The sequence below is a fragment of the Gracilinanus agilis genome, chromosome 2 (assembly GCF_016433145.1).
Source record: "Gracilinanus agilis isolate LMUSP501 chromosome 2, AgileGrace, whole genome shotgun sequence".
NCBI classification, from domain to species: domain Eukaryota; kingdom Metazoa; phylum Chordata; class Mammalia; order Didelphimorphia; family Didelphidae; genus Gracilinanus; species Gracilinanus agilis.
Window position 1 is genome coordinate 256,660,408 of NC_058131.1, and position 24,596 is coordinate 256,685,003.

The following is a 24,596-nucleotide window of genomic DNA, read 5'->3' on the forward strand; positions in this document are numbered from 1 at the left end:
TTTATGTCTTACTACTAGTGGCCACCTAAATGTTTCTCTCTGTTTACGTGTAAGTGTGGGGCTGTTTAACCTGGAAGATTTGGTTTTGGCCTAGGAAAGAATCATGACTGTAGAATTCAAGTATTTGGCCGATTATCATGGGACTTAAAGAAATTAGACTTGTTCTATTTGACCTCAAAGGGGAGGAAGGAAACAAGTAGTTATTAAGTGCCTACTATGTGCCAGACATTATGCTAAGCACTTTACAATTATATTTTCATTTGATCTTCACAATATCTGAGGTAGGGGAAATTATTAACCCCATTTTACAGTAGTTAAGTGACTTGTCCAGGATTACACAGCTAATATCTGTGGCTGGATTTGAACTCAGGTCTTCCTGACTCCAGGCTCAGCCTTCCAGCTAAGTACCACCTAGCTGCCTCTTATAAGTAATGGCTAAAGTTGTAGAGAGGCAGATTCCTATTGGATGCAAAGAAAAGCTACCTAACAATTAGAGTATCTCTTCCTCAGAATCAGTTGCTTGGGATGTGGTATGTTCCCATCACTTGAGGTCATCAATCTGGAAAGGATTGGTCCTTATCAGGAATGTAGTAGAAGGATTCCTTCTTAGATATGGGTTGGACTAAATGACTTCTGAATTGTATGCTACCTCTTGAAATTTGGCAATGCTCACTTGTTCATTTTCATGATGTCTTACAAGGTTGCCTGACAGCTTTTCCCCACCCCATCTCCACCATCCATCTATACCTTCTATTCACGGGTACCCTGAAATTATTATTATTTTTTCACTTTATTGCTCCATGTACATTTTATAGATCCCTATGGAAGATTTCTGAATCCCCAGCAGCATTAAGGATAAAAACTCTTGGGAGATGTGTGTGGGGTCAGCCAGCTTAGATCTGATCTCAGATCTCAAGACACCATGTGACCTTAGGCAAGCTATTTTATTCTATAATTCCCAGGACAGCTTGAAAAATCTGAAGATTAAGCTGGGGTCACAGTCATACACTAATGATTCAAAGTATTTTGTGTTCTTCAGAAAAATGCAATGGTCCAGGAATTCTTAATGTGTTTGTTTGTGTTTGTGTGTGTGTGTGTGTGTGTGTGTGTGTGTGTGTGTGCATGTGTGTGTATGTGTATGTGATGGAGTCCTCTTAGGTTATATACTTTTTCAATTCATAATTGAAGCAAATACTAAGTTTTAATTAGAAGTTAGTAAATATAAGTGAGTGAAAATAAAGAAAAAAATTTTTCCCAGTCCAAGTTTGTAGACTCTTTAAAATCTACCCATAGATCCCATGGAGTTGTGTACTTTATGAAAAGAGTATCTGGGTCTGGTCCTTCATTTATCATAGAATTGTTAGGCTATAAGGGAATTTGGACTTTCCTACTTTCCTCTCCCTACCTGCCCACCCCATCCCATTTGATAAAGTGACTTGTTAAAGGTCACACAGCTAATAAGGCAGAGACAGAACCCAAAACTTGGATCATCTGATTCTGGATCCAGTTGTCTTTTTTTTTTTGGTCTGTACCATGGCCTCTCAAAGATGTGGAGAGGAGATTGCCTTTCCCATAGGACAGAAAGCTGTAAAAGGGTTCCCAGAGATGTGTTTGTTGGGGCTCACATGGAGGGACCTTGGAGAAAAAGATTTGAGGGCCATAGCATTGCAATTGCAGCTATAGTCTGAGTCTTAATTTCATTTGTAATTGGGGTTGACTATTTTTCTAAGTCAATTTGCAAAGACCAGTTGATGGGTTGCCCAGCCAGATTTAGATCACCTCACTACTTACCTGTAGGGGCTGTATAGAATGAGCATGCCATACCAGTTCCTCTGCTTTTTCTCCTTGAAGAAGCACCTGCATGGAAGCAACAAGGAGAAAGGATTCTGGTCTATGAAACATCAGTAAGATGCTTCAGAATCCCCACTTATGAAGAGTAAAGGCATATAACTGAAACAGTCCAATCCCTATTGTCTCACAGAACTACAACTTCCTATAGAAGCCAGTGAGTAAATGACTACTTGGACCCTGAAGAAGTTGCTCCTTTGGAGTAGATAGGTAATACAATGAATGGAGTGCCAGGCTTTCTTCCTGAGTTCAAATTTGGCCTCAGATACCTACTAGTTGTATGACCCTGGGCAAATTACATAACTCCATTTGCCTCGGTTTTCTCAAATGTAAAGTGAGCTAGAGAAGGAAATGGCAAACCACTCCAATATCTGTGCCAAGAAAATCCCAAATGGGATCATGAGGAGTTGGACATGACTAAACAGCAACAACTTCCTCTTTTTTCATTGGCATTCATTTAGTAGTATTTCTGTTAGCAAAGGCTATTAGCTGACACTGATTTCTGCCTTCTCAGACTTCCCACCCAAATGAAAATCTGTATCAGACAGTACTTATTTATATACTGTTATTTTTTTTCCAGTGTTAGCTTTGACTTCCCCAGCAAGAGTATAAGCTCCTTGAGAGCATCATACAATCATAAAGCTGGAAGGAATTTTAGAACATAGACTGTCAGAACTGAGAGGGACCTTAGAACACTGCACTTCTGTACTGGATAGGATCTTTTGAACTTAAAACAAGAAGTGGAAGGATTAGACCATAGACTAGTAAGCCTGAAAAAGATCTTAGAAATTAGAGCTAAGAATATTTGAAGGAGGTTCAGCTTGGGAAATGACTCCTACAAGGTCACACAGGTACACAATGTAAAAACAGATATTGTACATTAATTTTAAGGTATTTGTGTGTGTGTGTGTGTGTGTGTGTGTGTGTGTGTGTGTATGTGCTTTCCCAAATAAACTCTGTTCCTTGAGAAGAGTACTGTTTAGCTCATATGTGTATTGCCCACAGCACATAGCTCAATACTGGGCACAAGGTAAATGCTCTATAAATGCTCCACGAATGAATGATATAGAATCCTAAGTGGATAAAAAAAAACAACCAGTGTTTTTAGAGTTCATTGGAAAAAGATATTACCAAGGGTCTGAGGCAATGGGCGATGGCTTTGGGGGAGGAGTTTGGAATTGAGGAGGACCATTCTTTTTTTTAAATTTTTTAAATTTTTTTCAAATTTAAACATTTATTAATATTCATTTTTAACATGGTTACATGATTCATGCTCCTACTTTCCCCTTCACCCCCCGCACTCCCCCTACCAATGGCCGACGCACATTTCCACTGGTTTTATCATGTGTCCTTGTTCAAGACCTATTTCCAAATTGTTGTTAGTTGCATTGGTGTGGTAGTTTTGAGTCTACATCCCCAATCATGTCCATCCCAACCCATGCGTTCAAGCAGTTGTTTTAAGGACTCTTCCTCTGAATGTAGGTAGTGTTCCTTTCCATAAATCCCTCAGAGCTGTCCTGTGTCATTGCTTTCTGCTGGTACAGAAGTCCATTGCATTCGATTTTACCATAGTATATCAGTCTCTGTGTACAGTGTTCTTCTGGCTCTGCTCCTTTCACTCTGCATCAGTTCCTGGAGGTCTTTCCAGTTCACCTGGAACTCCTCCAGTTTATTATTCCTTTTAGCACAATAGAATTCCATCACCAGCATATACCATAATTTGTTCAGCCATTCCCCAATTGAAGGACATACCCTCCTTTTCCAGTTTTTTTGCCACCACAAAAAGCGCAGCTATAAATATTTTCGTACAAGTCTGTTTATTTATGATCTCTTTGGGGGTACAAACCCAACAATGGTATGGCTGGATCAAAGGGCAGACATTTTTTATAGCCCTTTGAGCATGGTTCCAAATTGCCAGCCAGAATGGTTGGATCAGTTCACAACTCCACCAGCAATGCATTAATGTCCCAATTTTGCCACATCCCCTCCAGCATTCATTATTCTCCCCTTCTTTCATTTTAGCCAATCTGCTAGGTGTGAGGTGATACCTCAGAGTTGTTTTGATTTGCATTTCTCTAATTATTAAAGAGTTAGGACACTTTCTCATGTGCTTATTGATACTTTTGATTTCTTTACCTGAAAATTGCCTATTCATGTCTCTTGCCCATTTATCAATTGGGGAATGGCTTGATTTTTTATACAATTGATTTAACTCCTTGTATATTTGAGTAATTAGACCCCTGTCAGAGTTTTTTGTTATAAAGATTTTTTCCCAATTTGTTGTTTCCCTTCTGATTTTGACTACATTGTTTTTGTTTGTACAAAAGCTTTTTAGTTTAATATAATCAAAACCATTTAATTTATATTTTGTAATTTTCTCTAACTCTTGCTTGGTTTTAAAATCTTTCCTTTCCCACAGATCTGACAAGTATACTCTTCTGTGTTCACTGAACTTATTTATAGTTTCCCTCTTTATATTCAAGTCATTCACCCATTCTGAATTTATCTTGGTGTAGGGTGTGAGATGTTGATCTAAACCTAATCTCTCCCATATTGTTTTCCAAATTTCCCAGCAGTTTTTGTCAAATAGTGGATTCATGTCCCAAAAGTTGGGCTCTTTGGGTTTATCATACACTGTCTTGCTGATGTCATTTATCCCAAGTCTATTCCACTGATCCTCCCTTCTGTCTCTTAGCCAGCACCATATTGTTTTGATGACTGCTGCTTTATAGTATAGTTTAATATCTGGTACTGCTAGGCCCCCTTCCTTCACATTTTTTTTCATTATTTCCCTTGATATTCTTGATCTTTTGTTATTCCAAATGAAATTTGTTATAGTTTTTTCTAATTCAGTAAAGAAGTTTTTTGGTAGTTTGATAGGTATGGGGTTGAGGAGGACCATTCTTGAAGGATGAGTATAATTTGGACAGTTGTAGAGGGGAGAAGGGCATTCTATGGAAAAGGAACAGCATGAGTGAAAGTACAGAGATGGAAGTGGGCTTAGATTGCTGAGGTGGGAGGCATTGATGGAAAGAGCCCTGAATGAAGAATTTAGATAGGAGGGTTTTTGTTTTAGTTCTGCTGTAGATGAGCTGAGAAAATAATGGTGTAGTGGAAAAGCATTTGGTTAGGAGTCTGGATATTTATGTTCAAAGTTACAGATCTAAATCCTTGGGGCAAATAACTTCCATATGGGTTTTAGATTCCTTAGTTAGAAATGAGGTGGTTAGACTGGCTGATTTCTAAGGTTCTTTCTCCTCCTGAAATAATGCAATAGATTCTGTGAATTGGTTCATCTCCTAAGGCTGTGTTGGTGAACCTATGGCACATGTGCTGGAGGTGGCTGCTCCCCTCCCCCTCTCCATGCATGCTCAAGGACATTTCTCACACGACCCACCCCTCCGCCCAGCAGCCCAATGAGAGTCCTTCCTCCTTCCCCTGTCTAGGGTGAGGAGGAGGGGCTCACATGAGGCATGAAGGTCACAGTTTGGGCACTTGGTCTCTAAAAGGTTCGCCATCACTGTCCTAAGGTATGCTTCAGCAATGAAATTTTGAGAATTTTATGTTCCCCTGTAAACTCAGGTATCTGTGATTGTTGCCTGCAGATCATTGCGATTCCTGGGATGTGCCAGAGGATGTGAGATGGAGGTGCCCCCAGCCAGCTGTTCAGCCACACCAGCCACAAACCAGGCAGTACAGACCCTGTGCCTCCGGGCTTCCCATAGCAAGCAGTCATCACCCCATCTCACCGGCCCCGTCATCTTGCAACCTGAACAAAGCCTGCCTCCCACAGTGTACCTGAAGGCCCTCACCATCCCGCTGTACCACCCTGTGCAGTCTGGATGCTTCCAGCCGAGCCACTCGCTGGTGGCCAATGGGGGCAGCTTCAGCCTGGATGGCGGCAGCCTCCCCTTGATTCTGAGCCCACTGCTGCACTCAGACCGGACAGATGCAACCCAGCCAAGGAAGCCTCAGAGCCAAACGCTTACTGTGAACCTTGTGGGTGCTCTACCTGTCTTGTCCCCTGCTGCCTCCTGCTCCAGCACAGCCTTGGGGAGCCCTGGGAAGTCCCGGAACGCAGGAAAGTATCTGTGCCAGCACTGTGGGCGGGACTGCCTAAAGCCCAGTGTGCTTGAGAAACACATCCGTTCCCACACAGGGGAGAGGCCTTTCCCTTGCACTACCTGTGGCATTGCCTTCAAGACCCAGAGCAACCTGTACAAGCACAGAAGGACCCAGACACACATCAACAATACTCGGCTGTCATCTGAGTCTGACAGCGGTGGCCTCCTGGAAGATGGGGACAGACTGGCAGAGACCCCCCCACAGCCCTCCAAAACGGAGCAGAGGGGTGAGGAAAAGGAAGATGTGGGAGAGGAATATAGGCCTTCAGAGACCACTGCCTCTCCCAGCACCCTGGCAACTGGGCAGCCGGGGCCCTCAGCTTTGAAGTCCTTCTCATTCAAGAGCCTAGAGACGAAGCCCGACATTTCTCCTAGTCACAGGCCCACTCCTGGGGCCCCAGACAAGGAAGCCCCATCAGAATGTCCACCCAGGGCTTCCCCAGGGCTTTTGCCAGCAGGGGTGACCCAGAGATGGAAGATGCAGGAACAGCGATCTCCAACAGCCAGCAAACACAGCCAGCTGCAGAGACAGCAAGCAACCTACTCGGAGAAGCACTGGGATGCCAGGGTTTCTGAGGGCAAGCTGAAGAAGTGTGAGAGCACAGACTCAGGCTACCTGTCCCGGTCTGACAGTGCAGAACAGCAAATGCTCTCCTCCAGTCCCCTGCACAGCTTGTCTGAACACAGCGTGGAGTCAGAGAATGAGACTCCTCCTGGGCTCCTGAAAGGAACAGAATCCCCTGGTGCTAAAGTCCATCCTGGGGAAAGAGCAACCACCCTGATGATGGAGAAAAAGAAGCTCGAGGAGCACATTTCCAAACTCATCTCCCACAACAAGGCTGTGGTGGATGACACCCAGCTGGACAATGTCAGGCCCAGGAAGACCGTTCTCTCAAAGCAGGGAAGCATTGACCTCCCTATGCCTTACACTTACAAAGACTCCTTCCATTTTGATATCAGATCCCACGATAATATCCGGAAGAAGAACATGACATTATGCTCCGTCAAATCCACCTTCACTCCCCTGGAAAAATCCAAGTCGCCCTTCTTTCATTCAGTCCCTACTCAATTTTCTACCACTGTGGACTGTGTGCCCGTCACGAGGAGCAATTCCTTGCCATTTGTTGAAGGCACAAGAACCTTCCAGGAGAAAGCAGGGAATTCTTGGGCATCCTGCCTCTCAAAGCAGTCCCCAAGTCCTGGCTCCTCGCATCATCCACGTGGTGACACTTCTGTACCTCCGTCTGTGGATTTTCCCAGCAGTCACCCCAGGGCCCTGGTCAGACAAGCTGCAGTAGAGGATCTGCCACTGGGCCATGCTCCTGATCACCAGACTTTGCCAACCGAACATCAGAATAGTGGGAAAAAACCCAGCGTGGAGTGCACCTCTGTAAAATGCAAGGTGGCAGGAAAGAAATTCAATCAAAGAAAACTGAAGATGTTTTCCCAGGAGAAGTGGCAAATGTATGGGGATGAAACATTTAAGAAAATATACCAGAAAACAAAAACCACTCAAAGTCCAAAGAAGCCAAGGGAAACAAGGCTGGGTGACATGAGAAACTTGGGCTCTGAAGCAAAGGAGGCCAGCAGTGGAGAGGGGATGGCAGGTCCCAGAGACACCCAGGCCTTGACATGTGGGGGGATTAGTTCTAGCCCCCATGTCACCTCTCCGCCAGGGACAAACACAACAGAGCCCAATGCTACAGGATATCAGCCAGCCCAAGCAATGCCACTGTCTGAGAATTTGAGAAGTTTTATAGTCTGCAAGGAGACAGCTCAGCTGATGGGAAGCAGTGCGCATCCTCGAGTGAGCAGAGCCGGGTCATCCCCGACCCTTAGCTGCAGCATCACCTCTAATGTGACTCATCACCCAGCCCCCAGCGGCGGGCAGGCAGTGCTATACCAGATGCTAAGGGAAGCCTGTGCCCCATGTCCACATGCCCTTGGCACTGATGACAGGAGGTCTTTCACTCCCTTTTCACAAGACTCTCCTACCCTTGTCTTAGATCAGGAAGCCATTCTTCCTGGTGATGAGGAAGAAAAGGAAAGGAGTCACTGGGCCCAGATGGTTCCCAAGCGGCAAGGCTGTGGCCTGGGCAAAACTTTGCCAGAGTCAGAAAAACTCCCATCTGAGAGAAAAAAGCTAAAGGTAGAGGAACTGAGTAGTAAAAAGAATTGGGTGTTCTTGGAATCAGGAGGGGAAGGGAGGAAAGGGCTAGATTGCTCCTCCACGGGGACCTCCTTAGACTCTAGGACAGATAATGCCCCTGGGGGGAAGAATGGCTTAGACATAAGAGCCAGCCAATGCAGCAGGAATCCTGAAGGCATGAAGAGAGAGAGGGATGGCAGTGAGAGTGGTGGTGGCCCAGGAGAGCCCCTGGCATCTGCCTCCGATTCAGGGAATGTGTCATTGGCAGCATTTCCTGCCTCTGGATTGACAAACAGAAAAGACCCCGGACATTCTTCTTTTGGTGACTCTGCCACTGGAGGAACCAGCAAGGATCCCAAGTCCCTGGAAGGAAGTCACTTCTCACTTATGACTGCCAGTGCGACTTCTGGGCTGCCTATTCCTCAGAAAGACAATGTGTTTTCTCCAAAGTACATCCTCCAGTTACCTCAAGAGGAGTCTCGAGCTGAATTATCCATCACCATGGGCAAAGAGCAGGAAAACAGGACCCTCAGAAGCAGTGGGAAGCCAAATGACACCGAATCTCTGGCTCAGCCTTTGTGTCTCCCTCAGACAGAATGCTCAGCGGCTGGGATAGGTTTGCAGCTCAGCGGAGTGACCTCCACGACGGCTTTGACATCTTCTTTGTCTCCCAGACAGACTCCCTCTGGCAGCACCCTTCCTGAGGGAGCCAGCGGCTGTGAGAGCCCCAGACATACTCAGCCCAGAGACGGGATGAAGGGGACCCGGTTGGGAGCAGAGCCTGGAGACACAGTAGTCAATAAGGGGCAGGCATCTGAGGAGACGGGTAGGACCATGTGCTGCTCCAAGCAGGTCCCTGAGAAGAAGGTTTCTTTTGCCTCTGTTTATACAAGCAGCTTTCTTATAGCAACTGACATTAGAGATGAGGGTCAGCTCTTCCACCACCTCCATTCGGGAAGTACTGCTTTATTGGTGACATCCATGTCTGGAAGAGGAGCATCTTCTCTGGATACTTCTGAACAGTTGCTTCAGGGCTGGGAGCTGTGTGAGGCTTCCTCAAATGGCCCAGAACATCCTCCAAAAGGCTTGGAGGGCCCTCCTGGGTCACTGGAGAATGCCAGCATTTGCCATTCCTTTGAAAGCTTTTACTGCCATGCTGTCCCCACTCAGCACCGGGACTCCTCTGCCTGGCCCCAAATCAGCCTAACTTCACACTCAGGGTACCCTCAGAGCTGTGGGGCCGGGGGCTCCTTCCCCTCCCTAAGTGCCGAGCCTCGCCTTACGTGGTGTTGCCTCAGCAGGAGCCTCCCTCTGCCTGCAGAGCAGAAGGAGAAGGCCCACTCGGTGTATTCTTCCTTGCACGTTTGTGAAAATAAGCCTGGGGAAGAGAGTCCAAGTTCCAGGAGGGACTTTTCCTTTCTGGATACGAAAAACATGTCCCAGGCAGTCACCTACGGATGGACAAGTGGAAGCCTGAAAACACTGGTCTCTTCAGTGTCGTGGGGGGAGCAGAAACCAAAGGTAACTATCTGGCCGTTGCTCCACTCATAGAATATGAGAACCCTACGTCTAAGGGACCTTAGAGGGCATCCAGGCCAGCCCTCTGAGCTTACAGAGAGAAAAGCCAGGCTTTGGATTGAGGAAGTGGCTCATTTGCAGTCAGAAAGTGTGTTGTTGGTGGAGCTGAGATGAGAAACCCAGGTGTCCAGACAGCTGGTGTTTGATTCAATTCAGGAAACATTTATGAAGGGCCTACCTTGTGCTGAGCTGTGTCTAGAGCAGGGTTCTCCCTAGATGTCCTTCTCTAATACCTCGTCATGGCTTGGAGGGGACCCTGGGTTCTCGATGGCTATGTCAGCTAAGTGGACAGGCCTGGCTAGTGACAAGAACTATTTGCTAAGCTATGGAGAGGTTTCAGTATTCACTGAAGGGGGCAAAGGGAAGGGGGGCGGGAATAAGCATTTAATAAATAAATACCTACGAGGTACCTTTTACATAGAAGTAATTGGATCCTTACGAGAACTCTAAGAGGGAAGTGCCATTATTATCTCCCCCCTCCCCATTTTACAGTTGAAGAAATGGAAGCAAACAGAAGTTGGTGGCTTCTCTAGAGACAGCTAGTAAGTATCTGAGCCTGGACTTAAATTCAGTACTTTTATCATTAGAGGCCCACTACTCTGTCCAGTGCATCATGTAGCTGCCTAGGGAGAGTATCCACACCAATGAAATGTTGGATGTACTGAAGAACTGACATGTATAGTGCCTTTGTAGAAAAAGATGACAGCCCTTTCTATCAACACACATTGCTTGCCCTTAGGGAGTTTATAGTTTAAAAAAAATTTTTTTTTTTTTAATTTAAACACTTACCTTCCATCTTGGAGTCAATACTGTGTATTGCAGTGATTCCCAAAGTGGGCGCTACTGCCCCCTTGTGGGTGCTGCAGCTATCCAGGGAAGTGGTGATGGCCACAGGAGCATTTATCTTTCCTATTAATTGCTATTAAAATGAAAAAAAAATAATTTCCAGTGGGCGCTAAGTAATATTTTTTCAGGAAAGGGGGTGGTAGGCCAAAAAAGTTTGGGAACCACTGACTTAGAGGAACAGGTTGCCAAAATTTTGAAGAAAGGCCTGACCTAGTTTCATTATGTCTCTGGTTCACCATCAGAGGTTAAGCTTCTATTCTGAAGAACCCAGTTTATTATAGTGGTCTAGACCAAAGACAAATAGAAAAAGATCCCTGCTGCATATTGTCTTAGAAAACCACAAAGTAACATTATCTAGGTTGTATTCTGTATTTATTTTGTTAAACATGTCCCAATTACATTTTAATCTGGTTCAGGCTTTTCTCAGAGTCCTGTAGTCTGAGATTTTGACACTTCTGGTCCAGAACATTCATTATAGCAATTCTGTACCAACTTGAGTCAGAGTTTCCTATGGAGTTCAGGCTTCTTTCTGTGTGTGTGTGTGTGTGTGTGTGTGTGTGTGTGTGTGTGTGTGTGTGCATGTGTGTGCGCGCCTTAATTTGTCTATTTGTAAAGTGAGTTTGGGCCCATTTATCACCCAAGGGGGAAAATCAATGGGATTGGGCTGTGCAGAGCACCTTGACTTAAGCTTCTGATTAAGCTTTTATCACTTGGCTCAGGAGTTCTCCAAGGCTATGAGCCCTGTGATGACCATACAACTGGTATTTTCAGCTGTCCCGGGCAATAGGTGCAGGGCGAGTGTCTGGTGAAAAGGTTTCAGAGGCAGAGAAGAAGAAAGGAGTGCCCTGTAGGAAGGGGAAGGCGACTACAAATCCTGCTGGTGTGAGCAACAAGCAGAAGAGACAGCTCAACATCAAAAGGTAAGAAATATAGTTTCAAGTCCCTCCTCATCACCTCCTGTGTCCGAAAACAAGCTGTAGCTCTGATGAGCTCTAGAGCTCTTCAAACACCCACAACCATCAGCAGCTGCAATTTAAAAAAATCATTCATAAGCCAGAGGAAGAAGTTATTTCTCAAGAGAGCCTTGTGTTTTCATGCTAAAAAAAGACTCCAAATTTGCCTCTAATGTCTGCTTCTTCTCCTCCCAAGTAGGATTAGATTTAGGCCTAGATTTTTTTTTCAACAGTTTTGCTAAGGCCCTCCACTGAGCTAACAGTCAACAGATAATAACTGAAGTGAAAATGTGTGCCATTCCATTTCAGTTTAGAAGAGACCACACACTGGTTTAATACTGTTTTACTTATGTCACACCTTTGCTGAAAATCATTCATAGCTCTCTATGTCTATAGGATAAAGTCCAAAAATCTTAACGGAGCCTTCAATGACCTCCACAATCTGACTCCAACATGGCCTTTTTGGCTTCTCCTATTTCCCCCCATGAATCCTCCATTTTAGCCAAAGTGATCTGCTTGCCTTTCCCCTTTCTCTTCCCAGGTTTCTCTAAAGAATTTCTCTTCTATCCTTATGACATTAATTCTACTGTCATCATAACCACAAATTGTTGAGCCATTTTCTAATTGGTGGGCACAGAGTTTGTTTCTGCCCTTTTGCTATTTGAAATATTGCTGCTATGAATGTTTTGGTACTTACCGGTCCTTTCTTTTCTGTCACAGATTTTCTTGGGGATATAAACCCAGCTGTAGGATTGCTAGATAAAAGGCAGTAGTACTCTATTACTTACATAATTGCAGATTGTTTTCCAGAATGATGGCACTCGATCATGGTCCTTCCAGCAGTGGATTCCCATGCCTGATACGCTCTTCTTTTTTACCTCTCCCTCTCAGAAACCTTAATTCCCTTCAAGACTCAGCTGAAGTGATGATTCCTATAGGAAGCTTTTCCTCATTCCCTAGTTATTAGCTTACTACCCTTTGAAATTATTTTCTTTTATCTGAGTGTATCATATTTCTCTCCAGTAGTGTCTGGTGAAAAGGTTCTCCAAGACAAGAATGACCTTGTTTTTTTCTTTTGTCCCCAGCATTTGGCAAGTAGCAAGTGCTTAGCAAATGCTGGTTGAGTTGCATTGAATTATAATGCCTTTCTTACCCCAGCCCCACCAGCATTTGGCAATTTGCATCTTTTTCCATTTTTGCAATTTGATGAGTGTGAGATAATGCTTCAATGTAGACTTGATGTAAAAATTTCTTACTATTAACAATTCTGATTAATTCGCTAACTAATTTTCTGCTGCTGTTGATAGTTTGTATTTCTTCATTTGAAAATTGTTCCTATCCTTTGACCATTTGGCTATTGGGGCATGTGAGCCAGAATTTTTAAGGTACAAATCAAGGGATTATAAAGTATATGGTAAAGTGAGATGTCTAGGTTGTTCTCATTAATCTTAGGTAAAACTACATCTGCTAAAGAAACTGCAACCTTAAGTAGGGGCAGCTGGGCTAGCTCAGTGGATTGAGAGCCAGGCCTAGAGACGAAAGGTCCTAGGTTCAAATCCGGGCTCAGACACTTCCCAGCTGGGTGACCCTGAGCAACAGTGTGACCCACTGCCTACTGGTTGTGGCCCTATGCTCCTAGAATGGAGTCCCAGGATAAAAAAAAAAAAAAAACAAAAAAAAAACTCTCTGGGAGACACTGAGTATTGAGGCAACATAGTAGACGTATCATGTGTTAAGTGATGAAACTACTTGGAAAAGTGATTTTTAAAACTTCAAGCCATTGTAAAAACTACAAAAAATAGAAAAAGGAACTGGGAGTCCTAGAGTCAGCTATAAAGAACTTCACAACACCCAATATACCATGGGACTATTTTAATTCTGTTCTTTCCAGAAAATTTCAGTGACAGCTATTGGAATCTAGAATATATAAAACCATTTTCCAACATAGAAACCAATACAAAAATAAAATTCACTTTGCAGAAATTTATTTTGCAAACTACATTGGATATAGCTACATATATATTTATATATGTATACACACATATATATATGTATATATATATTAAAGCATGGGATACTGAAATAATTTTGTTAGCATATTTTCTGACTCATGCACCCTTTTAAATTCTGGCTTATCAGGTATTTTAATACTTTACAGGAAGTATAATCTCAGTTCAGGGTTTACTTGTACTGACTCAAGCCCACATAGTCTGGTAAAATTCTCAAATGCAAATGAAATTGAGATTTCAGGGCTCATTTCTTAGAATTTTTTTGGTGGGTAAAGATATATGGAGAAAGCAAAAACATAAACCTTAACTAAAATCCTCCTCCAGTGTGCCATCTTGGTGTAGAGGTGCTACTGGATTCTTGAAGGCTAATGCCAGCAGAGCTTTAGAATATCCTATGAAGTTGGGAAGGCTTTAAAAAAAACAACTCTTACCTTCCATAAATATTGCATATTAGTTCCAAGGCAGAAAAGTAATAAGGGCTAGGCAGTAGTGGCTAAGTGACTTGCCCAGAGTTACACAGCTAGGAAGTATCTTAGGCCAGATTTGAACCCAGGACCTCTCATCTCTAGACCTGACTCAATCCCCTGAGCTACCTAGTGGGAAGGCTCTTTAGTAGGATCCCAATGTTGAGCCCCATGTCTGCTGCTTCGAGACCAGTCTTGCTAAATTTGACAGGACTCATCCTTAGAAGTTTTGTCATTGGCTAATTAGTTTCATGTTGTCATAAATATAGCCATGGTGTCCCTCCTTTTATATATGTGTTTACTTTAACAGAATAATAGAATCTTTTCAAGTACCAAAGTCAGTAAATAATGTCTAGACTTCCCTGCAGCATGGTGGAGTGGAAAGAGTGCTAGACCAATTCAGGAGATGTGGGTTCAAGTCCTAACTCTAAAGCTGATTAGCTCTAGTGCGACTGGCAAATTGATTTTACTTCTCTGAGATATTTTCTTCAACTAAAAAATGGGAATAACAATACTTAAACTACCTGTATTATATGATTGCTGTAAAGAAAGCACTATATAAACCTTAAAATACTATAAAAATTTGATTTATATGTTATAATATTTCATTTTTTCTAATTGCTTACAACTTTTAACATTTGGTTGGATCAGTTTGTAACTCTACCAACAGTACATTAGTGTCCCAATTTTCCCAATTCCCTCCAACACTTACCGTTTTCTTTTTCCATCAGATTAGCCTAACTGATAGGTATGAAGTGATACCTCAGAGTTGATTTCATTTGCATTTCTCTTATCAATAGTGGTTTAGAACATTTTCTCAAATAACTATGGATAGTTTTGATTTCATCATCTGAAATCTGCCTGTTTGTATTCTTTGACCCTTTATCAATTGGGGAATGACATATTTTTATAAATGTGGCTCATTTCTCTATACATTTGAGAAATGATGTCTTTATCTGAAAAAAAATTAAAATTTTTTTCCCAATCTTCTGTCTTTCAGTTTTCCTAATAGTTTTTATTGAATAATGATTTCTTGTCTCCAAAATTGGAATCTTTGATTTTATCAAACACTAGATTACTATGGACATTTACTACTGTTTGTTTACCTCATTTGTTTGGTTGATCCACCATTCTGTTTCTTAGCCTAAGCCTACCCATGAGCAATTAACATTTTCCCAATTATTTACACATGACTTTATCTGTATGAAAAGTATTTTATAAGTGTGTTCGTAGAGTTCCTAGGTTTATCTTGGCAGGTAGTATTTTATCTTGTCTAGAGTAATTTTAAATGGAGTTTCTTTTTCTAACTCTTGCTGCTAGCTTTTGTTGGAAACATATAGGAATGCTGATGATTTATGTGGGTTTATTTTGTGTCCTGCAACTTTGCTAAAGTTGCTAATTATTTCAGATAGCTTCTATTTGATTCTGTAGGATTTTCTAAGTATAACATCATATCATCTGCAAAGATTGATAATTTAGTTTCTTCATTACTTATTCCAATTCCTTTCACTTTCTTTTTCTTCTCTTGCTATAGCTAGCATTTCTAGTACAATATTAAATAATAGTGTTGATAATGGACATTCTTGCTTCACCCCTGATTCTTTTTTTTTTTTTAAACCCTTAATTTCGGTGTATTGTCTCATAGGTGGAAGAGTGGTAAGGGTGGGCAGTGGGGGTGAAGTGACTTGCCCAGGGTCACACAGCTGGGAAATGGCTGAGGCCGGGTTTGAACCTAGGACCTCCTGTCTCTAGGCCTGACTCTCACTCCACTGAGCTACCCAGCTACCCCTTCACCCCTGATTCTGAAGGCTTCTAGCTTATCCCCATTACAAATAATGCTTGATGATAGTTTTAGTTTATCATTAAAATGATAATCCTTATTATTTTAACAAAAGTTCCATTCATTCTTATGCTCTCAAATTTTTTAAAAATAAGAATGGGTGTTGTATTTTGCCAAAATACATTTTCTGTAACCATTGAATTTAAAAAATTTAAAAAATTAAAAAAAAAGCATTTTCTGCAACCATTGAAATTATCATGTAATTACTGTTGTTTTTGTTGCTGATGTGGTCAGCTATGCAATTGTTTCTTAAAATTGAACCAGCTTGCATTCCTGGTATAAATCCCACCTGGCTATTATGTATTTTGATGTACTAGTATTTTATTAAAAAATTTTATATCAATATTAATTAGAGAAATTGGTTTATAGTATTCTTTCTCTGTTTTTGATTTTCTTGGTTTAGGAGTCAGCACAATATTAGTGTCATAAATGAATTTAGTAGGACTTCTTCCTTTATTTTTTATAATATATATGGTATTGGAATTAATTGTTCTTTAAATGTTTGGTAGAATTCACTTGTATATCTATGTGGAGATTTTTCTTTAGGGAGTTCATTGATGGATTGTTCAATTTCTTCTCCTAAAATGAAATTGTTTTTTCTATTTCCTCTTCTGTTAATCTGGGCAATATATATTTTTGTAAATATTCATCCATTTCACTTAGATTGCCAGACTTATTGACATATCATTGGGCAAAATAGCTCCCCAAATCATTTTAATTTCCTCTTCAGTGGTGGTGCATTCATCCTTATAATTTTTGATACAAGTAATTTGTTCTTCTTTCTTTTTTAATAAAAGTATCCAATAGTCCATCTATTTTAGTGTTTTTTCCTCACAAAATAACTCCTAGTCATATATATATATATACATATATATATATGTTAGTTCAATGGTTTATTATTTTTTTTTTTGCTCATTTTTTTTTAAACCCTTGTACTTCGGTGTATTGTCTCATAGGTGGAAGATTGGTAAGGGTGGGCAATGGGGGTCACGTGACTTGCCCAGGGTCACACAGCTGGGAAGTGGCTGAGGCCGGGTTTGAACCTAGGACCTCCTGTCTCTAGGCCTGACTCTCACTCCACTGAGCTACCCAGCTGCCCTCATCAATGGTTTATTTTTAATGTTATTAATTTCTCCTTAGATTTTTTGTTTCCAATTTGGTCTTTAATAGAGGATTTTTAATTTGTTTTTTTTCCTGGTGTTTTTTAATTACACATCCAGTTAATTAATCTGCTTTTTCTTTTCCTGATATAAGCATTTATAGTTATAATTTGCCCCTAACAACTGCTTTGGCTGCAATCCATAATTTTTGATATGTTGTCTCATTGTCATTCTCTTTAATGAAATTGTTTTTATTATTTGTTCTCTGACCCACTCATTATTTAAAATGAAATTATTTAGTTTCCAATTAATTTTCAGTTTGTCTTTCTTATTTATTCATTTACTTATTTATTTATTTGCCTATTTGCTGATTTATTTATTTATGTGTTTGTTTATTTATTTATTGTTTGTTTGTTTGTTCATTTATTTATTTATTTATATTTTTAAGCCCTTGACTTCTGTGTATTGGCTCCTAGGTAGAAGAGTGGTAAGAGTGGGCAATGGGGGTCAAGTGACTTGCCCAGGGTCACACAGCTGGGAAGTGTCTGAGGCCGAATTTGAACCTAGGACCTCCTGTCTCTAGGCCTGACTCTCAATCCACTGAGCTACCCAGCTGCCCCAATTTGTCTTTCTATGACCCCTTAATGAATATAATTTTTATAGCATTATGATATGAAAAGGATGCTTTTCTGTATTTGGTTGCAAGGTTTTTATGCCCTACTACATATTCAATTTTTGTGTAGGTGTTATATTGTTGAGAAAACATTTTCCTTTCTATTCCTATTTCTTTTCCTATAGAGGCCTATCATATCTAACTTTCTAAAATTCTATTTACCTCTTTAACTTCTTTCTTTTTTCTGGTTAGATTTTTCTGAAGAAAAGTTAAAGTTTCCCATTATTATAGTTTAACTGCCTTTTCTCCTGTAGCTAATTTAACTTTTTCTTTAAAAATTTGGATGCTGTGCCACTTGGCACATATATGTCTAGTATTGATATTACTTCATTGTGTGTATGGTACCTTTTATCATGATGTAATTTCCTACCTTATCTCTTTTAATTAGATTTGTTTTTGCTTTAGTTTTGTCTGAGATTATGATTGTTACTTCTATTTTGTTGTTGTTGTTGTTTTTTACTTCAGCTGAACCATAATACATTCTGCTCCAATCCATTACCTTTACTTTGTGTGTGACTCCCTGTTTCAAATGCATTTCTTGTAAACATTACATGTAGGATTCTGGTTTTAAATCTACTCTCCTGTCTGCTTCTATTTTGTGAGTGAGTTCATTCCATTCACATACACAGTTATGATTCCTAAAAGTCTGTTGCTCTTCATCCCATTTCTCTGTTTATCTTATTTCTCCTCACAAGTGTTTTGCTTTTAGCTACTGCCTTCCTGAATTCACCCTGCTTTCTATCACATTCAGTCTTATTCTCTTCCTACTTCCCTATAGGATAGGTTAGATTTATTTACCCTACCTAGGATGGATATTATTCCCTCTGAGTCAGTTCCAATGCAAGTTAGACTCAAGCATTTCCTGTAATCACCCCCATCTTTCCCTCCAAAGTAATAACTCTTTCTTGACTGTTCATGCAAGATAATTTACCCTCTCCTTTCTATCTTCTCTCAGTGTAATCCTTTTTTAATTTTCTTGATTTGGGGGGGAAATCTCATGTCACTAAGTCAAATTATTCCTATACTCTCTATGTATACTTCTTCTAACTGCCCTAATAATGATCAAATTCTTTTTTCTTTTGTTTTTTTAAAGTTTATTTATTTAATCAATTAATTTAGAATATTTTTCCATTGTTACATGATTCATGTTCTTTCCCTTCCTTCCTCCTACCCCCTCCCATAGCCAACAAGCAGTTCCACTGGGTTTTACATGTATCATTGATCAAGACCTATTTCTATATTGTTAATATTTGCACTAGGGTCATCATTTAGAGTCTACATCCCCAATCATGTCCCCATTGACCAATGTGATCAAGCAGTTACTTTTCTTCTGTGTTTCTACTCCAACAGTTCTTTCTTTGGACGTGGATAGTGTTCTTTCTCCTATGTCCCTCAGAATTATCCTAGATCTTTACATTGCTGCTAGTAGAGAAGTTCATTACATTTGATTGTGCCACAGGGTATCCATCTCTGTGTACAATATTCTCCTGGTTCTGCTCCTTTTACTCTGTATCAATTCCTGGAGGTCTTTCCAGTTCACATGGAATTCCTCCAGTTCTTTATTCCTTTTAGCACAATAGTATTCCATCTCCAACAGATACCACAACTTGTTCAGCCATCCCTTAATCAATTTTCCAATTTTTTGCCACCACAAAGAGCATGGCTATCATTATTTTTGTACACATATTTTCCCCTATTATCTCTTTGATGTACAAACCCAGCAGTGGTATGGCTGGATCAAAGGTCAGGCAGTCTTTTAAAGCCCTTTGAACATAATTCCAAATTGCCATCCAGAACAGTTGGATCAATTTACAACTCCACCAGCAATGTATTAGTTTCCTGATTTTGCTACATGCCCTCCAACATTTACTACTTTCCTTTGCTGTCATATTAGCCAGTCTGCTAGGTGTGAGGTGGTACCTCAGAGTTGTTTTGATTTGTATTTCCCTAATTATAAAAGATTTAGAACACTTTTTCATGTATTTATAGATAGTTTTTATTTCTTTATCTGAAAACTGCTTATTCATGTCCCTTGCCCATTTATCATTTGGGGGGATAATGATAAAATTCTTAAGAGTTACAAGTGTCATTTTCCCCATGGAAGAGTATAAACAGTGTAACCTTATTGAATCCCATGAAATTTGTCTTTCCTATTTACATTTTAATACTTCTCTTGAATCTTGTATTTGAATATTTTATGTTCAGTTTCCATCTTTTTGTCAGGAATGCCTGAAAATCCTCTATTTCATCAAAAATCCATTCCCCCCCACTGAAGAATTATATTCAGTTTTGCAGGGTAGTTGATTCTTGGTGGCAATTCTAGCTCCTTTGGCTTTCTGAATACCATACTCCAAGCCCTATGACCCTTTAAAATAGAAGCTACTGAATCCTGCATAATCTTGAATGTGGCTCCATGATATATAAATTGTTTCCTTCTGGCTGTTTAAACTATTTTCTCCTTGCCCTGAGAATTTTCATTTGGGAATTTCTTTCAGGAAGTGGTCAGTAGATTCTTTTAATTTCTATTTTACCCTCTTATTCAAGAATATACCTGGGATTTTTCCTTTGTAATTTCTTATAATATGATGTCTAGGTTCTTTTTTTGATCATGGCTTTCAGGTAGTCCAATACTTTTTTTGATAATTTCTCCTGGATCTATTTTTCAGATAATTGCTATTCCAGTGAGATATTTATTAGTTTTTTCTATTTTTTTCATTCTTTTGATTTTGTTTTATTGTTTTTTGATTTCTACTGGAGTCATTAGCTTCTACTTGCCCATTCTAAATTTTTAGAGAATTATTTTCTTTAGTGACCTTTTGTACTTCTTTCCCCATTTGGTCAAGTCTACTTTTGAAGAACTTATTTCCTTCATTGGATTTTTGTTCCTCTTTTTCTATTTGGTTAATTCTGCTTTTTAAGAAATTCTCCTTCAGTGAATTTTTGTACCTTTTTTACCATTTGGCTTATTCTTTTTTTAAAGTTGTTATTTTTTCCAGTATTTTTTGATTCTTTCTTGTATTGCTTTCATTTCTTTTCCCCTATTCTCATATTTGATTATAAAAAGTACTTTTTGAACTCTACCAGGGCCCAAGACCAATATCTATTTTTCTTTGAGGTTTTGCATGTAGCTCTTTTGATCTCATTGTCTTCTTCTGTGTTTGTACCATGCTCTTTCTTGAATCCATAATAATTTTATGTTTAGTGTTTTTTTTAAAATTAAAGTTAGCTCATTTCTCCAGCTTTTTTCTTGATTTTTATTTTTACATTAAAGTTGGGCTCTGTTCCCAGGGTGGAGGGGACACTCTCCTAAACTTCATGTTTTCTTACTGCTACCCTTAGAGTCATTCTGGGTATCTCCAAGTTTCAGTTCTTGTAAATAAGTAAAAAGCTTTGTTATTCATTGAGGGAGAAGATGAAAGAAGAAACTTTTGGCAACTAGGTGATATAGTACATAGAGTGTTGAATGTGGAGTCAGGGAAGCCTCAGTTCAAATCCTACCTCAGTTGCTTACTATTTGACCCTAAGCAAGTTACTAAACCTCTCAGCCACCATTTCTTTATCTGTAAAATTGGGATAATAATAAAACAAGATTGTATTGAGGGTTAAATGAAATATGTTAAAATTAACTTAGATATTTTAAAGTGCCAAATAAATATTAGCTCTTCATTATTATGGTCCTATGCAAAACATGTGTAATATTATTAATAGACATAAAAAATTTTTTAGAACTCAACTATATGCTGCAAGTAGGTGACTATTCTCTCCAATTGATCGTGTCCCTTATTCCTGCAGTGGAAATAACTTCTGGGATAACAGCATAACCTTAGGGATGAGTAACACCATTCAGACACAAATCCCACAAAAGGATACAGTGAGTGTTTCTTTGATAGACATCATCATCATGCTGTGAACCTTGGGTGGGACCAATTTGATAATTGTTGAGGCTTATGTTGAAGTAGCATAGAACACTAAAAGAATTCTTGAATTTTAGAAGCTCTGCTGTTATTGACTGACCTTCTATAAGTCATTCCAAATGATTGTGCCTTTGTTTGCTTTTCTTTAAGATGAGGGGGTTGGCTTAGGTGGTTTCTATGATCCCTTGTAAGCAAAAGGTTCTAGGTGTCTTTACTCTCCATTCTCTATTCCTTGGTTTATGATTCACATTGGAATGAAGAAAGGGAGGAAGGACAACTAAAGAGGGCCCATTCAAGCAATTTTACTACTTTATTATCAGAATTTTACTTTATTATCTGAAGTTAATAATATATAATATAAATTTTAATGGTCCTGTTCACTGATGTGAATACTTAATATTGCATTATAGTAAAGAAGGATTTGAGAAGGTGATTTCTCTCTACTATTCTCTGGCTATTTTGTTAATTACAAAGATGAAAGTGAGCATTTTTGGAACTTTTTTCTTTTGCAGACCCCAAATTTAAACCAAGTATTCTCATCTTAATTTCATATATGATCAATTAATCAGTAAATATTTATTAAACACATGAAGTGGCATGGCCAAGGGCTGTGGTATGGCCAACAAGAGTACTTAACTTGGAGTCAGGAGACAGGGTTCAAATCCAGACTTTCATACTTAGTAGCTCTATGACCTTAGGCAAGTCTTTTAACCTGTCTGATCCTTAGTTTCCTCATCTTTAAAATAAGAGATAATGATCTCTGCATTATCTACCTGATCTGAGGAAAACCCTCAGTAAGCTTTAAAGTGCTCTACTAGTAAATTTGGTTCTAAACTCAATAAAAGTTCACATTTGTTTAAGTTCGGGTGGGGGGGAGGATCTACTTTAATGAACAAATAATAGTGAAGTATAATGAGCATATTGATTTTTTGTGTCCCCAGTGCTTACAAATAGCTCAGTTCTTAAGTAGTGGGCATACTTCCCTTGCTGTCTTATTTACATTGTTAGTGTTAATGACTAAACTTTTCTTTAGTATTGTAATTTGAAGGTAATCTATAGCACAGCCCTTGGATGAATGATCACAGATTCTAAATTATTGAGGTTAGAATCAGTGTATTTAATCATAGCAAGTTTTTTTGCCATTTGTCTTTATTAAATTAGACAGTTGTTAAAAGCAATTTAAAAAAAAATCAAGTAAAACAATACCACAGTTTCCAACTGTGTGGGTCTTAGCCCCTTCAAGGTCCTTGTACCTTCTTCTTGAAATGGGAGCAAAGGTGACCCAAAGCACACATAAAGAGAATTCTTTCTTCATAGACACACCTTCCTGATTAGGCCACTCTCTGCACTTTGAAATTGCTTTGCTGTCTGGGTCCCAGCAGGAGTCTGGACTTCCTCAGTGGTTATGATTAGTGAGCCAGCAGGCACACATGAAGTGGCCTTGCTTCTCCACACCCAGATCTTAGCGGGCTCTTTCAGAAACCTGTGGGATTAGGGAACGGGGGCCACTACTTCAAAGGGCTGCCCAGGCCCAGCCACAGAGAATCACAGCTTTCATGCAGATTAATTGCATCAATGACTGCAGTGTAATGGGAGCCGCTGGCAAACCTCCATGCTGAAAAGAGTAACCAACAGTTATAGACCTTAGTCCACTTGGCATCCCTCACTTCCTTTATTTTTAGCCTTGTAAAACTTGAACCTTAGAAAACTATGAACTATTAGAATTGTAGTTAAAGTACTGCAGACATGCTGAGTGATTAAGGGCGTATGTCATTTAATTTGAACTTAATAACTCAGCCCACCAATGGGAAGAAGAAGACCTCACTTTACCAGAATGCTATATTCCTGAAAAGCTGCAAGTAAAGAGATTAAAAAAAAATAAACCGAACTCTTTTCCTATTGACTTGTTTCTCATTGACTAGCAGAGATACTTTATCATCTTAATGGACTGATTTTCCTTTGGCAGTGATCCCTAATACAGTCTAGCAAAGTGCAAAAGAAGCCTGGACCTGAAGGTCAAGAGACCAAGTTTCTACTCCTGGATCTGACTGAAACTTCATGTGTAATCTTGAACAAATAATTTCTCTTGGGATCTTGGTTTCCTTATTTGAGAAATAAGGGATTGGATGTGATGGTCTTTGAGCTCCCTTCAATTTCTGACATTTCATGATTCCAATTTCTCTTCATAAGTGGCTATGGCCTCCTCTAGGCCAAAGTAGTTACCAAACTAAACAAACAATTAAATATACCAGAGCAACTAGTTCTTTAAAAGGACCCCATAGTGATGCAATGCAATCTTCACCTGTTAGTTTTTTTTAATATTATGAGCTCATACTTGGACATTTTATTTGATTAAAGCAGGATATGGATAGTCACTCCCAAAGCTGATCATTACATGGATTCTAACTGGGAATGCCTTCTCTTTCCTACAGGTATAATAAACGAGGCCATCTGCAGGGGTGTGTTCATCTGAAAGCAAGCCGACTTCGGAAGCAACGCTGGCCTCTGAGAAAGCATCACTTGCCTCCTATGTGCGATGGCCTTGAGCAGTACAAGGCTTGTCAGCCTCCTTCACCAGAACAAGCAGGTAACAGACTTCTTGAAGGAGTATAGTCCAGTAGCAAAGAGTGTTGGAATGAGTGTCGAGACCTAAGTCCTTATTCTTAATCAATCAATGGCAGTATCCAGGTGGATTAAGCTTTGTGGGCCTTAGTTTTTCAATTTTTAAAATCAGTTATATGGGTTTTGTGAAGCTGCATTCAGATTTTGTGCCCAATTTCATCTTGGTATTCCAAGCCCTAGCACAGAATCTTCCATATGGTACCTGCTTAATAAATATTTGTTGAATTATATTGATATGATAGTGGTTGCTAAAGTATTTTTTAAGTCAAAGGACCAAAGAAATCTCAATGATGATAATATATGTATTGAACTTGGCAGGCAGATTTTTTTTGCTGAGTTGAACTGGATTGAATTATACTTGTGAGATATAGTATTCGTTCTTAACTATTTATATTATGAATAAACAGGTTCTCTTTCCTTCCTTCCTTCCTTCCTTCCTTCCTTCCTTTCTTCCTTCCTTCTTTCCTTCCTTCCTT

At 39.9% G+C, this 24,596-nt stretch overlaps 1 protein-coding gene across 1 annotated transcript in view; it reads left to right on the forward strand.

Moving 5' to 3' along the window:
* The first annotated feature begins 5,490 nt into the window (after positions 1-5,490).
* ZNF831 (zinc finger protein 831) overlaps positions 5,491-24,596 on the forward strand; it is a 47,270-nt gene continuing 28,164 nt past the window's right edge. Inside the window, exons 1-3 of the mRNA XM_044661140.1 lie at positions 5,491-9,642; positions 11,317-11,465; positions 23,931-24,085. Coding sequence (XP_044517075.1) covers positions 5,491-9,642; positions 11,317-11,465; positions 23,931-24,085 — 4,456 coding nt within the window. The remainder of the gene's footprint in view (positions 9,643-11,316; positions 11,466-23,930; positions 24,086-24,596) is intronic.